The following is a 16,786-nucleotide window of genomic DNA, read 5'->3' as shown; positions in this document are numbered from 1 at the left end:
GAGGAGGAAGGAGAGAAGAAAGAATAAAGTACAAGGTGCACAGCAAAAGAAAAACAAGGAAACAAAAATGGACAGCTCTCAACACAATGTGTAGCAATTACGTCCTGGAAATGCTAATTTATTGCTTTATATTTTGAATCCTCTTATATTCTGCTGTGCAGATGGCATTTTTTCTTCTATTTATAACTGTTCAGATTGAAATAATAAAAATTTTAAAAATAAAAAAACAAATGAATTAGCAAAAGGTAAACACTTTTATGTGAGAACTCCTACCTATGCAGGTAGGATACTACTCTGAAACTAATTACCATAGAGAGTATCTTAATGCACAGAGAGGTCAAGTGCCTTGCCCAAGTTCACAGAGCCAGTGGGTGGGTCTTGACCCCAGGTGTTTCTGATTTTCAGGCAAGTTCTCTATCCATTATTCCATGATGCTCCTCACATCTTCCTAAATAATGGTTTATATTTTTTTCCCCTAGAAAAAGAGGAAAGAGCAATAAACTCTGAGCAATAGACATCTGAGGTACCATTGAATCTGTTAATTTTTGTCCCTTATCATCAATTTGTTGACTATATTTGTATTATTTTACATCTGAAATCAAGGTAGTGACCAACAATATACCAATCAGATATTTTGCCAGGAATCATCTTTATTTCTTCCTTAAACCTATTATTTTCAGTATTCAATACTAAGTTCATTATTCATTAGGATTCTTGAATGCAGCAAAAGTTTAATAATCAATAGAATAATTTTGATCTTGTAATAGTGCATCATGGCAGACTGCAACCAATAAATCACATAAACATCTATTATATTAAAGGCATTGGATAAAGCACTAGAAATGTAGAAGAACAAAAGATGATTCCTAGTCTCAAAGAACTTGCAATCTAGTGGAGATGAATATGAACACAATTCTATATAGGATAAGCTGAGGATCTTGTCAGATGGATAGCATTAAAAGGTACTGGGAAAGGGTACTTATGAAAAGAGGAATTTTAGCTGAGATGTCAAGTCAGAGAAGCCAGGCAGGAGAGAGTTCTAAGCACAGGGGACAGCCCGGATATACACTTAAGAGTGTTAAGAGTGGAGGCAATAACAAAACCACCAACATGATTGGATCACAAAGTAAATAGAGAGGAAGTTTTTAAGAAGACTGAAAAACAGGAAAGAGCCAGGTTATAAAGGGCTTTAAAAGCCAGATGTGGATTTTATGTTTGATCTTGGAGGTAACAGGGAGCCACTGGCACTTATCGAATAGGGAAAAAATATAGTCTGACTTGTGTTTTTAAAAAATCAATTTGACAGTTGAATGAGGGATGTAATGGAGTGGAGAGAGACTTGAGGCAGGGAAGAACAACCAATAAGCTACTGTAAAGGACCAAATGTAACATGAAGGAAATATAAGGAATTTTATAAAGGTGAAATGCAAAAGCTGACAGTTGATTAAAGGTACACACACACATACCCCTACAACAAATACAAATCCATATACACCAATGACACCAATGCTTTATCAAACTTTTAGTGATAAGCGAAAATTGTAAACAAATAGATGTCTATTATTTGAGGAATGACTAAATTTGATGTTCATGAATGTAAGTGAATATTATTGCATTATAATGAATTAAGAGTATGAATAATCCAAAGAAGCCTTTTTTGAACTGGTACAGTGATATAAACTGAAGTAGAAAAACAATATTGCTATAACAGTGTAGATGTAAAAGAGACCATAAACAACAATAAAACTTCATAATTACATTAAGCATTTTTGCCTTATGATTTGAAAAACTGTATTCATGGAAATGGGAGAATATGGGTGTGAAATATTGTGTATGCTATCAGACATTGTTAACCTATCAGTTTTGTTGAATTGTGTTCTCCCTTCCCATCTTCCTTTCCCCTTCCCTATCTCCCTCTCCACTTTTAAAGTATGTTACAAGTAAGTCATGGCTCACCAGGCAGGGGATGAAAACTGAGTACATTTGGAAATAAAGGGAATATAAAAAAAATTTCACAAAATGATATTTTAAATAATCAACTAACCTGAACTATTAGTTCTCTAATAAAACAAGGAAATAGTTTGAGAGTCAATAAGTAATTTAGTATTGTTTGGCTGGTATGCTGGTATTACAGGATCATAGACCCAGAGTCATTACACAAATTATTTCCCTTCCCGCCAATGCCTTGCCCCAAATTTAAAAACCATGCCATAAGAACATCCAGATATACTCGTATTATTCTCTTTTCAATTGTGGAACATTATTCCAATCAATTGCAATAGTACTATTTTATACTGCTATCATGATGGTACAAGACCTCATTTCTTTAAGCCTGCTGTTCCTCACAAAAGGAACTCCATTTCCCAACTCTTAAGTATTCATTGACTGTACTTGGCTAGATTCCTTTTCTTTCATGTTTCTGCCTTTTGGCTCCCTTGGCTTGCTGCAATTTTCAGCTAAAAAGTCCCACCTTCTAAAACTTTTCCAGGTGTCTTCCAGAGATTATCTCCAATACTTACATACATATATATGTACATATCACACACACACACACACACACACACACACCCCTCTCTCTTCCTCCCTCTTTCTTTCTCTCTCTCCTAAGTAACCATTCCATTTCCTTCTAAGTGTTATATCTCCCCTCTATTAGAATGTAAGGTTCTTGAGAGACAGGGGCTCTCTTCACTTAAATTTCTATCTCCAGGAGGATGCAGAAATTCCTGGATATATTTATATTTATATGACACCTATAATATAAATAGTTGACACATAATAAGCATTTATTAATTTAAAAATTCATTCATTCATCTAATCTTTTTCATTTTCTTAGATGAGAAAACTGAGAATCAGGATGTTTGGATTACTATTACAAAATGAGACAACTCAACTTCTACAGTTAGGATCTGGCATTCCCTTTTTTTAAAAGATATGTTTGTTGTTCAGAATACTCAAAAACTAAAGTTTTGAGTATAGACAAATACAAATAGTATAAAAAAATTCCAATATTTTCTCCCACAAATGTGGTTCATTTTCCAATAAAACCTGAAAAACCTGTCCCCGTTCTCAAATCTTCAATAGTTCATTCTTCTCTTAATTATATCAGGCATAGATTTTAATTATGTATTTGCAAAGAAAATGAAACTGCATTGGTTACTTTCTTCCAATCAATCATTTAGTGTGTAAAAATATGTCACATGAAAATAAAAAACAAACTGCTACTTTTCAAAATAGAGATGTCATAATCAAAGAAAACAGAAGCTTGTTCTTTCCATAGGGAGAATGATACCATTTTATTTGAGGGGGAATGTTAAAACAAAGCCATTTACAATTTGTACCAAATACAATATAACTGTTTGTTCCCTATTTCTGAATAATTACAGTATATACAGATTCATTAAGGCACTGGTTCCACAAAAGAATACAAATGAGTCTTCTTTTGAAACAAATTTTAAAAAATTTTTTACAAAGCCACCAAGCTTTCTTCAAAAGAAATGGCATTGTTTGTTACAGGAGAAATCACAAGTGCTAAACGTTACTTCTTCTGATGTCCATTCCCAGGCTGCTACAGCTTCTACACCACTGAATTCCCTACACACCTGTAACTTAAAATAGTCAAGTTTTCAAATTACCCTTCTCTTAGTACCTCTGCAATACCCTTCATCAAAAAGGTGTATTAGAAAATAGTCAGGACATAAACAGTGCTGTTTCTAATTGAACACATAGGAAAAGGGTCTTCACTCAATGAAATGTAGTTATCATCCCTGACTAGTTGTAATTTCAATGAAAGCATTAAACAAAGCTGATCTTGGCACCAGTAAACAGAATCTGTGAGCACTGTACAAGTCTGCTTTCCTCAGTTATTGTAGAAGAAAAGGATGGGCTTGTTGTTGTATTACTGTTTTGTTTTTCTTGAAAAACCAAAGTTCTGGCTCTTCATAAATTTTTGTTTTTGGAGAAATCACAACTCAAAATTTAACAATCTATGTATTATCATAAATAAATATTATGCTTCATTTAGTGCTTTATTGTCCATAATATCTTACTTCCTAATCACATACTGGAGTTATTCCAGACTCCAAATTAAACATAATATATATTTATACACACACACATATATGTATACATATATATGTACACATATATAAAAAACACACATAAACCTGAACATCTTAACATACAAACATTACATTATCTACCAACTGATATCTTAAAATCTCTTATTTTGAGGGGAGGGGAGAAAGTTTAAATTAGTTTGTAATTAAGAATAATCCTGAAAGTAAACAATCAACTGATAGAAACATTTTCCAGGTTACTCCCTCTTCCTCTGTTTAACAACATTCACCCATTTGCTAGATCTTTCATAAAAATAAAAATTAAATTAAAATTATTCTATTCTATAGTATTTTGTAAGTAGTCTGATTTTTAAAAAACAATTCCTGTAAAAATAGTTTTTGTAACAAAAGGAAAGAATTATTCATAAATTGTTATTATAAACTTTTACATAAGATAAGCCCTAATTGGTCTTTTCTTTAGTACCTAATTAATATGTATCTTAATACCTTTTATAGTGATTGAGGTTGGTGATTAAAAAGGTAATTATAATTTGTCTTGATTCAACAGAGTAAATAATACATACAGCATGGGGGATAGGCTATGATTACTCCCTATTGCTATTTTTATTAGCAACTCTGGAAAAAAACATTCAAACCCATTTTTCAATTTCTTCAGTATTTCAAATGACTCATGATTTCAAATGATTCAAGGAATCTGAAAGTGAGTTTGAGAGAAGCCATTCTGCTTTTGATTCTAAGGTGTCTTAAGAGTTGATAAAGAAGGACATAAAGGACATTTCTTCAGAGAAATAATAGAAGTTTAATTTGGGAAAGACCTGAGTAATTAATGTGCTTTGGCCAGAAAGCCTCTTTAGAAATACTTCACTGCCGAACTGCCACAACCAACACATTTGTCTCTGAACAACTTGGCTTTCACATATAAAGGCTCTCTGCAAATTACATATATATTAACCTTAATGTAAGCTAACCTGTTTTGATGCAATGAAAAGAATATTTTTCACATAAAAAAGGGAAAATGAACTTTATCTTATGCTAATAACTGACAATTCAGTTACTACTGAGTTTTTAGTTATTATGACTAAAGCAGCATTTAGATCTTACATTTTATTCAAAATCAATTCGAAATCCCAATCTCCTTTTTTAAAAAAGATAAGAAGAAAAACATCAGCAACCAGCAAAAAGAAACACTTCTTTCCAGCTGTAATAAAATCTGGATGGAAAGCCCAGAACAATGAATTACAAAATATTGAACATAGTGCAATGCCACCAGCATGGCAAGCAGACTTCACAGATACTTTTGGAGGATTTATTTTCTGGAAGAAACAAATCACCAGCTGCAGAAAAAAAAAAATTCTCTTTGATTTTTCAAATAGTTTCCAAGTTTTCAAAAATCTTTTGTCTCTGTGAAGTCCCCAGAAGATACCTTTAGAGTAAAAATACATGATATCACACTGCCCCCTAGAGTTTCTTGCAATATCTGTCTTAAAAGATGCTAAAACCCAGGAATTTACCTTTTCTCTCAATTTATGCTGTTCCCAAGAAAATCATGGAAATAGAAAATGAAACACTATTCTGATGAGTTGAGGAGGGTTTGATTTTTTAAAAGTTCTACTTATTTTTCTGAGAAATATTGTGATAATGAGACTTATCCATGGGACTCCAAAGTTAAAACCCCAAAATTGAGGTGATTTGTAATCTGATAAATGCCTTAAGAAGAAATAAATTTAAAAAATGAACCACACTTCAACAGATTAAAACAATTACAGAAAAAAAACCAGGTCAACATTCTAAAAGTGAAGTCAAAAAGCATAATATCCCCTGGGATGCAGAAATAATATACATGTACCAACGAACAAATCCCCAAAGTCATAATATCTGGGGACATCTACAAAGTCTTCTGCTATCTTTTTAGAAGGCTGTATCTCTATATATTTAGTTAGATTTCTATTAATTTAACTGCACAAATTCCTCACTGGTCACGCACTTCACCTTGTTGATAGGAAATACACTGTGCAAAATGTTCATTATTTTGTTTCTAAGTTTGGCTCTTTTACACATATAAAGAAACAGCATATTTGCTTTGATTACGCAACAAAGCAAAATCTCCTTTCTAATGCACTTGCACTTCATCTCAACAGTTTCACTCACTATTGATCTTTCCTGTGGGAGAGTTAAACTTGTATGAAATCTTCAGTTATTTCCACAATTAAAATTTGGGAAAAAAAAAAGAAAAAGAAAAAAATCTTTGTTTGGGTTTAATGAAATAGAGGTGCTTTTGTCAGCAATTGTATAACAGACTCAGAAACCTGAGGAGTTTCTGAACAATAACAATGCCACTTACTTACTTTGATTCAAGTCCTACATACTGTATTGGTGCTATGATTTTATATTCTGTGAAACTGCCCAAGACCACCACCTGTAGATATGTGAAAACATGGTCAGTCATCAAGCTGGCTGGTGATAAAGCTAACAGGGTGCTGATCTCTGCAAGAACTCTCACATCTAACACTAAGCAAAGTGATCTTTGTAGCAGGAGACAGGTGATTTTTAAGATATTACAACTTCTCAAACATCACAGACTATCTTTAGTTTTGCTTGGAATGTTATATTCTCACAAATAAAAAAGAAAGTAATTCTGTTTTTCCCTTCAGGTACCATTTTTTGGGTAGTTGTATTTTGTGTTTTGTTTTTGACTACAACAATATATATTTAAATTGTGTTTTATTTTGAAAAAAAATTATTTTTTCTTTAAAAATCCCCAAATACAAGGCTTTCACAGAAAGCAACATGCATCATTTTTGTATCAGTTACCTAAGTGGTCTTCCCTTCCTGCATACGGGCTCTTTGAGCCTGTGATTGGCAATGTCACTCTTTGTCCAGGGTTTTCCCTGAGAGCAAGTGGCCTGATCCCACTCAGGAGCAGGATGTCATTCCAGATTGCTACTATGGAAACATCTTTAACATCTTCTTCTTTGCCAACAAAAGGAAAAAAAAAAATATGTTGACTATCTCCAGATGTTTACTTTCTCCCTTCAATCAGAGTTTAATGTCCTGTGACTCTGACATTTTGGCAAGTGTTTTCTTAACCCGAAGGGCTGTGAGTCGGGATGCAGGATTGTGGGCCCAGCATTCTGTCATGAGTTTCCCCATCTGCCGTAGACACTGTATAGAAAGAAATGGGAACATTAGAGTCCAATTAGGAGAATATGCTATCATCAACAGCATTACTTTTTGGAATCTTTGAAGTTTGAGTAGAAAAAAAGATACTTCTTCTTTAAACTGTATAAGTACAAAAATCCTCAGTCCCATTTTGATTCAAGATTAAAGGATTAAAGCACAGCTTTCATGTCATTCATGTTGTGATAGATCTAGACAGGTGGTTTTGCTGCCTACAGCATTTTGGCTTTATAACGCAGTGTTAAACAAATATAAAAATATTCAGGGGATTTGTCTGGTTCAATGGCATACTACCAGACTGTTTATAACATTTTGTAAGTTTAACTCTTTTTTTTTTTAATTTAATATGATACAAAGAAGGAAGCTAATTCCCAAATTACAGTTGCCTGCTAAAATAACCACGATAAATTTTATTATTTAACAAGATTAATGACCTCTTCCTAGAATCACAAGCATGGTCTTATGTGCTTATATGTTGTATTTCAGTTATTAGTCTTCTCACTACATTAGAAATCCTTGGTGGAAGACTTTAAAATGCCTGGATGGCCATTTATTGATGTGTTGTAGTGGGATGTTCTTTTAGGGGTCTGGGTTGGACCAGCTGCCAATGGAAATCTCTTTTAACTTCAAAATTCCATGATTTTGAATTCATTGCTTTTCCCAGACTTTATCTAAGACCCATTTGGAAACTGTGAATATCACTATATTTTTCTGAATCTTTACACAAGTATCTTGCCATGATGGAAAAAGGAATATATAAGTTATTTAATAAAAACCAAACAGAACAAAGATGCAATCATGTTTTTCCCTTAAGAATCATAAGTGTTTTTTCCTATGTCTACTATCTAGATACACACATATATGCAAATGTACAAGGATTCATATTAGTGTGTTTTAAGTATCCAATGGTACCATCATGATGGACTTGGGTTAGGAAGACAAAATGACAATGCAATCAGGTAGAGTCAAGAAAAGTGAATACTGGCATATGAAAAGTAGAGGAATGATATAACCAAAATTACATAAAACAGCTTTTATGAAACTATTCATGCTAAATGAAAAAATGAACTTGTCTTATCTCCCTTTCCTTCCTTTTCCTCTGTCAGTTTTCAGATCTGATTGACATAGTTGTACTTTCAATCTTACTGAATCTTTCAGAATCATAGGACCTGAGAGACAGAAGGGAGCTTAGTGGCCATCTGATCCAATCAATACTGGAAAGGAATTCACATATTAATGTACCTGATAAGGGGCCATCCTGCCTCTACTGAAATACCTTTGAGAATTCATTTCTTCTCCACTCAGCTAATTCACTTTGTGACAATACTTTCCCATATCATATTGCTAACAAAAGTACATTATAGCATTTTTTAAAATGACAACCTAGTCTGTTGTTATGCCATAGTTCTCTTTTAATGTCCTGACCTAGTTTCCCTAATTGTCCTGTTTAGTTACTCCGCCTCAGGTTATAACCTTTCCCTCTTAATGGGATAAAGATTATCAGGAACCTCTCCAGTACCTCCCATCATGTCATCCTAGGTGCTTCCCCCATTAGGTCATCCCCATTCAGGTAGCTCCTCCATTATGTCATTGTTCTTGTTACCCTATAAAAGAATTTTGTATCTGACATTCACTGTTGGATTCTTTGAGACAATAGTCTCATTCAGCCCTGGGACCAAACCATGGATCCATTTTTGTCCCAGTAAATCTCTCCCATTTTAATAAATTATTAAATACTCTCTGATCTCTATCTTGCTCAGTTTCTCCGGCATTACACTATTTCTTATACTTTCAAATGTCATGTATACCATACTGCTTTTGAATTTGTTTCTGAATATCTATGAGATTAATATGAAACTTCATCTGTTAGCAAGTTGATCTCTTGGATCACAGAAATGGGGAAAATAACTCTGTGTATGAGGATGGGGACAGAATCATCAATAAAATCAATATAGTAAAAAATTACTCATGGAAATAACATTGATGTAGCTGACAAGATATAAAAATTAAAATGTCAGCCTTAGTTAGCAGTGATGTAACCTGTCTCTGAGATATCTCTGAGAAAGAGCAACATTATCTTCGGAAAAGTAAACAGTCAATACTGCAGACTTTGGCTCTCTATAAGTCTCTTTGCTCCATTCCATTACCAATATTTCTTTTAAAAAGAAGCATTGTGAGCAGAACAAAGAAAACATGGTTCACAATAACAGCAAGATCATGTGATGATCAACTGTGATGGATTTGGTTTTTCTCAGCAAAGAGTAATTCGAGACAATTTCAACAGACTTGAGTTGGAAAATGCCATCCAGATCTGGAGAAAGGATTATGGAGACTGAATGTGGATCAAAGTGTAACATTTTCACCTTTGTTGTTTGCTTCTTCTTTTTCTTGTTTTTTTGGCCTTTTAGCCTGTTTTTTTTTTTCCCTTGCACAACATGACAAATGTGGAAATATATTTAAAAATGTTTACATGTTTAATTTATAACAGATTGCTTGCTATCCTGGGGATAGAGGAGGTTTCAAGGAAGAGAGGAAGAAAAATTTGGAACTCAAAATCTTACAAAAATGAATTTTTAAAATTATCTTTACATTTACTGGTAATATAGACAGTAAAAATATCTGAGAAATAGATAGTAAAAAAATAAAGAGAATTTGTATGTCAACAAAAAGCTGTTATGCACAAAATTAGCCAGATGTTACTCGGGTTCCTCACTGAAAGTGGACCTTCTTTCCATACCTCGTCACTACTCCACCTGTTAGGAAAGGATGGTCGGAGTTTTTTGATGCATACAATCTCCCTCATATCTTCATAGGAGGGATCACTAGGTACCAGATCATGGTAAGGCAGTTGGTATTCTTCTACTATTCCTAGGAGGAAAAAAAAGACTTTTGTTTAGTTATATAACTATGAAAAGAGAGGGGGAAAGACTTAAACTCTTATCAAAATGATAATTATCAATATTAACTACCCACATTCTGACATTTTTCTTGGAGAGGGGCAGATGTGTAGTTTTAATTTTATTAATGCAGAGAATTCAGGGTAAGGGTCTTACAACTGCCTTACAATTCTAGTCTTAGAAAGTTGCCTGAGTCACTAAGAATTTAAGTGACTTGCCCAGGGGCATAAAGCCAATGTGTGTCAGAGGTAGTTCTTGAACCCATGTCTTCATAATTCAAGACCAGATTACTATTCATTATAATGACCTGTCTAGCACAAATTTAAGTGATGTAAATAAAAGTGAGGTAAACAGTTTACATCATTTATTTAAAAAAATAAAGTATTCTTTAGCACTTCAAAAAAGATTAACTATGTTTCCAAAGAAACATCACCACATATTATTAGGCCTTCTCTAATGCTTCAATTTAATGATGAAATTAATTGTAAATTATTACATTGTAAAATGTGTTGAATTGCAGTAACTATGAAGTTCAAAACTGCACTCCATTTCATTCAATATTTATTATATTTGAGAAAACTAGGTGGTGCAGTGGATAGAGCATCAGCCCTGAAGTCAGGAGGACCTGAGTTCAAATCTGACCTCAGGCATTTAATACTTCCTAGCGGTGTGACCCTGGGCAAGTCACTTAACCCCAATTGCCTCAGCAAAAGAAAAAAAATTCAAAAAATTTTATTAGATTTTAGGAGTGCTCAAAGATAGCATCAAATCCTGTTATTAATACCCTCTATTAGTAATCTTTGGAGAAGAAAAATCATATAAACAATACATGGCATGCAGTGGTAAGTGGGATGAAGGCTAGTCCAAGAGAAAGGGTTTTTAAGAAAGTAAGAACAAAAATTTTAAAAAAGAATGGTTTCCTAGAACAAGTACCACCTGAACTGAACCTTAAAAGAAGAAAGGGACTTCAACATTACTTCTGGGGCTATTGAATGACTATCTGCATGATGGGAGTTCAATTATGCCATGATTAAAATTTGATCCAATAAATTCTAAATTCATGAAAAAGTGTGAAGCTATCTCTATTATAACTCTAAGAGTAAGGATTTCATGCCATTTCAGAAAGTAGTCAACATGAGACAAGATTAGATTCTCCTCATTATAAAACATGCTGAAGTAAAAACAGAACAAAACAAAACAAAAAACAAACAGAGATTTGAAGATAATTCAAATCTGCCTGCTATGGGTTCTTCTCTTTTTCATTTGTTTTCCAACTCAAGTGTGCTTAGAAAGAACAGGTGGCTTGTTCTCTGCTCAACAATATTTTTGGTGTAGCTTCTTGTCATAATCACAGCAAAGTCTGTCCTTTTAACAACATTTTCTATTAATATTTATACAGAAAATCTTGAATAGTCCTTACACCCTATTGCAAATAATACAGTACTGTCATTTGAAAGAAATGTTCTTGCCATTATCCTAGAGGCCAAGATTATTCTACTAGAATCATTTTTTTAAAAAATGCAGACATATGATTTCATTGGTAGAGAACTTTTGAGGCAGAAAGTTCCATTGCTGATTCAGACTAACTCACCTACAACTCAGAGTCTTTTGAGGCTTACCTCAGAGTAGGGAGGTCAAACAGAGAGAAAAGGGAAGGTCTGAGGGGCACACAACCACAGAGAAAGATGTCAGATGCTGCTATAATTTTTAAATTGTAAATTTTAAATGTAACGTCATCTATATTTCATTGTGCTTTTCCTTTTGTTTATTAAATAATTGTATTAAATTATATTACATAATATATAATCATATGTAAATAATAATTATTACAATTAAATATTAAATATTTGATACCTCTGCCAGAGGAGGAGTGAGAGGCTCTGTCTTATCTAGAATCATACAGCTTAAAGCATCAGAACAGGAACAGTAGGAACATAGAAAGGCTATCTATCTACTTATGCCATGCATTCCATTACTAGAAAAATAATTCTTTAATACTTCCATGTACTCATTGCTTTGGATCCTCTCTCTAATGATGAAGTCATAATGAACCCACACTGTAAATCCTTCACAGGGGCTGAAGGGTACCAGGGGAACGTATCTACTTTTCCATTACCTCTTGCATAATTACTTATGTCTTTTACAAAATACATATACATAATCTGAAGTCTAAGAATTAAAAAAAATATATGCTTTGATAAGTATTTTTCTTGTATTTTCTTTTTTTAATCTAATAGCTTTTTATTTTCAAAATATTTGCAGATAGTTTTCAATATTCACCCTTGCAAAACATTGTATCCTAAATTTTTCTCCCTCCCTCCCCTAGTTCATAACTATTTTTATACAATTAGTTCCCTTTTTATTCTATGTATTTTATTTTATGCACTTAAAAACGTTTTTCTGAGAAAGGTTCCAAAGAAATTTTACCAGATTGTCAAAGGGCTCCATGGCACCAAAAAAGGACAAGAACTGATATTTAAGAAGAATTAATCAGGGAGTTCTCTAACCAGTTTTATAAGCTTCATGACTAATTCAATGAAGTTATACAATGTAGATTTTTGTTTGGGAGCATCTCATATGTACATTTCTTTTTTTATTTGTTTTATTATAGCTTTTTATTTACAAGATATATGCATGGGTAATTTTTCAGGACTGACAATTGCAAAACCTTTTGTTCCAACTTTTCCCCTCCTTCTGCTATCTCTATTAGCAGATTGACCAATACATGTTAAATATGTAAAAAGTACAAGTTAAATACAATATCATATGTACATTTCAATGACAGTATGGGCTAATCCTCTTATGCCTTGCTGAGAGGATTGAGAATTTTTCTCACTGGATTCTGATGAGTGCCTGTTCACAAAATGATTGACTAGGACCCTAGGAAGGATGAATTCTTCTCAGACTTAATACCCTCAAATTGGGTTTCCTCTACACAGATCTCCCTTTTGTTTAGTCCTATTACCTTTTCCTATCTTTATTCAATACCATTTTTACTTCCTTACATAATGAGCACTGAAAGGCTGAGTATAAACATTGTATTATACTATAATATGGAAAAAAATCTTCTTGTAGAAATCTCTAGAAATTTTCATCTGTTTTTGACCTCTTCCTAGCATCATCTTTAAGTAATCTTGTAATAAACTACTTTAATTGGGCTTCTCTCTAAGCTTTCTGTGAACTTGTTTATCCTTCCATTGCTCCTGTTGTTTTACAAAGTGTTATTTCTCATTATCCTCTCCCTTTCCCTCCTTAGGATTTTACAGATTAGTTTATATTACAAAGCATTTGCCCTTAGCTGCCATATCTGAGGTTTGCATGGACTGTAACAAAGCTGACTGGGAATGGTCAAAAAACCTCACTCTTATAAACACAAGTAGTTAAGTATGACTGGTGACTTTGGATTTTCTGTCATTAGTTACAAGGTGTTAAAGTTACATATCTGGCTACTGAACTGAAACTAGAATGTGTTCAAAAGCTAGTAAATTACCAAAATGAATTTCTTCTTCCTTTCTATCTGGATGATGTTTGAACAAGGAAGATAAGCTGTGGTGACCCTTTGGATGAGGGAGGAGTCTCAGCCCCCCTCTCATCTGGAGACAGCATAAAGATGACTATTATGGAACTTTGAGGATTTAACAGATAGAGAGCCTTGAGGATTGATATAATTATATATGCTTTTGAAAAACACAAAATGAAAGGAAAAGTAATCAGTTTTATATTTTAGCTTTTTCTTGAAGAGTGAATACTTGTTCAGTATCTGGTCGGGGAACAAAACATATATTAACCTTCTGCTTATACATTATTCTGTATCTACTTCAAGAGAAAATATTTTTCCTTTCAAAGAGCTCATAAAAATTAATACCCTAGTGCAATTATTAGGCACTATGTATGACTTTAATTGTACCACTCCAAGGTGTGCAAATCTTTGTAATGAAGTTAAACTCTTATATTAATCCTAATAGAGGAAAGTACACAGCCAACCAAAATGAAAGTATCAAACATTTAAATATCATTCAATGGTATTTCTGAGAAGAAAACTTGGCCCCCAAAACATAATATATGAACAAGCAGTTTTCAGAAAAAGAAATGTGCATATATCATCAACCATATATTTAAAATGCTTCAATAACTAATACTCACACCCTGTAAATTGGAAAAGATGGTAAAAGATGAAACTAATGTTTTCTGTGGAAAGATTGGTGTGGTAGATTTATGAATTGATCAAACCACTCTGTAAAGCAATTTGGAACCATGCACGAAAAGTAAATATATTGTTCACATCTTTTGACTTAGCAGTACTATCTTTGAGAGATCAAAGATAGAAAGGATTGTAAATATATTAAAAATTATTTGTAGCAGTGTTATTTGTGATAGCAAAAAAATAGAAATAGATTCAGTACATATCAATTGGGGAATGGCTAAAGAATTTGTGAAATGAATACTGAAATATTATTCCTTGGCAATAAATGATGAATTCGAAGAATTCGGAGAAAAAGTGAAAAATTTATGTAAAATGAAAAAAAGCAGAACTAGGAAGAGGTGATTGAATGCAATGATCACCATCACAAAAGTAAATACCATTTATATATTTACAACCCTGATCCAAATGAGCAAACTTGATTCCAAGATTGTTCTAGGGAGAGAAATGATAGACTCTGGGGACAGAAAGAAGAATACGAGATATGGTATATGTTTAAGTTTGTTTGCTAAGCTATGCTTCTTTATTACAAATGAAAATGAAGTTCTGTAAAAATAAATAGTGCATTTAAAATCTCTAAACAAATTTCATTATAATTTTATTCCAACTTCCTAATCAATTTTTAGATTCTTCTAATATGTAATTTATTTCACGCTTATATTTCAAATATCATTTTAAATCAAAACATTAGTCATTTAAATCTATAGATTTCTGAAGCATCACTGTGTAGTAGAAATATCACTGGCCTTAAAACCAGGATGTGAATATGATTTTATAAAGTTGTATTTTTGTGGATAAGTTACATAACTTTTTAAAACTTCAATTTCTTCATCTTTAAAATGCAAATAATAAAAATACCTAAAGCACTAACTTCACCTGCATTTATGAAGTAGATATAAGAATCAAATGAGATTTACTCTGACTAAAACTATATGTGAATGAAAATTAAATTGTTTGTAGTTTCTTTTTTTTTTTTTTTAAGAAAAATAAATGTGAATATTTCGCACAACAGATGGAACAAAATCAAGCAGCAGCAACAGACTGAACAACATTTATGGGGAAGGAGAATCTGTGATAGTGGTTGGCCCTGGGCATATAAAGAAGTTTGACCCTTGAGGGATTTACAATCTACTTCATATAAATATAACATATTAGAATCATGGAAAGGACCATAAGAGTTCATCTGAGCTTTTTATTTTAATATGAAGAAACCAAAGTACAGAAGATATGTGACTAACATAAATCATGTCCAACTTTCTGGGACCCCATTTGGGATTTTCTTGTCAAAGATGCTGGAATAGTTTGTTATTTCCTTCTCCAGCTCATGTTAGAGAAAAATTGAGGTAAATAAGGATAAATGACTTGTCCATAGTCACAAAACTAGTAAGTGGCTAAGACCAGATTTGAACTCAGGTCCTTCTGAATCCAAGGCCAGCACTTTATTCAAATTGCTGGCCAGGGTGATGTTAATTATAGTAGGATGATAATTATAATAATGATAATTGATAGTTTAAATTTACTTATGTTCTTTATTTTATCCTCAAGCTGCCAGGACAAGTTGACAGTACTTGTCAGTCAAGTATTGCCAACTCTTTAAACGTATGTTTTTGCTTTTCCTTTTTCCTCTAGCACAGCAGAATATAATAAATGCTTTTTTATTGACTGACTGAAAAATACAGACTCTAAGAATGACTTTCCCATTATCACAAGCTTAATGGAGTATAAAAAAAGAGTGTCACATCTGAAGTCAGGAGACCTGCCTTTGCACAGACTGTCCAAGTCAGGAATGCATTCTTTACTTATCTCTCTGGCTCTTGAAATCCCAAATGCTTTCCAAAGCTTACTCCAATAGAATTAAAATTGTCAGGTCTTTTCTGTGATTCTCTCAGGCACATGTCATATTTAGCTATAGTCCAAGAATAAGAAGCAATGGGATGCAAGAGATTGTGAGACAGATTTCATGATGTAATAGGCTGGTCCTTATATAAAGGGTGTGGGATAGCCTACCTTTTGTTTAAGAACCAGACTAGTAGGTGGAAAAAAAGGGAAAAAAAGAGTCATAGGTCCTGAGTTTCATTAAGGTCTCTACCACTTTCTATTTCTGTGACCTTATTCCTTTCAAATGTGCAAAATAATACCTGTATTATCTATCCTACTGGTTGTTGTGAGATTTAAAAGAAATTGTCTGTTTATCTATCTTAGAAACCTATTGGAAAAGTTCAGAAGAGATATGGTAAGGGCCTAGAGGAAGGTAGCCATATAACTGGAGAGAAGGGGATATATGTAAGAGATTTTGTAGTTAAGAAAACTATAAGATGCTGTCAATGACTGAGTTAAAAAAAACAACACAATTGTGAATTTCAGTAGTCAAAAATGGGGGGAAAGATCATGAGTATTGCTTTATATATAATGAGTGTAAGGGGCTGAAGGAATAT

The 16,786-nt window shown here is 33.0% G+C and overlaps 1 protein-coding gene across 3 annotated transcripts in view; it reads right to left on the bottom strand.

The window, feature by feature from the left end:
• Positions 1-6,789: 6,789 nt before the first annotated feature.
• BMPR1B (bone morphogenetic protein receptor type 1B) overlaps positions 6,790-16,786 on the bottom strand; it is a 281,872-nt gene continuing 271,875 nt past the window's right edge. For all 3 annotated transcript variants that reach the window (XM_031942996.1, XM_031942995.1, XM_031942997.1), the window contains 2 exons: positions 9,991-10,121; positions 6,790-7,238 (listed from right to left, as the gene is read on the bottom strand). In XM_031942996.1, coding sequence (XP_031798856.1) covers positions 7,113-7,238; positions 9,991-10,121 — 257 coding nt within the window. In that variant the 3' untranslated portion in view covers positions 6,790-7,112. The remainder of the gene's footprint in view (positions 7,239-9,990; positions 10,122-16,786) is intronic.

Source organism: Sarcophilus harrisii, chromosome 6, assembly GCF_902635505.1.
Source record: "Sarcophilus harrisii chromosome 6, mSarHar1.11, whole genome shotgun sequence".
Taxonomy (NCBI): Eukaryota; Metazoa; Chordata; class Mammalia; order Dasyuromorphia; family Dasyuridae; genus Sarcophilus; species Sarcophilus harrisii.
Note: the sequence above shows the minus strand (reverse complement) of the source record. Positions and strands in the feature narration are given on the sequence as shown.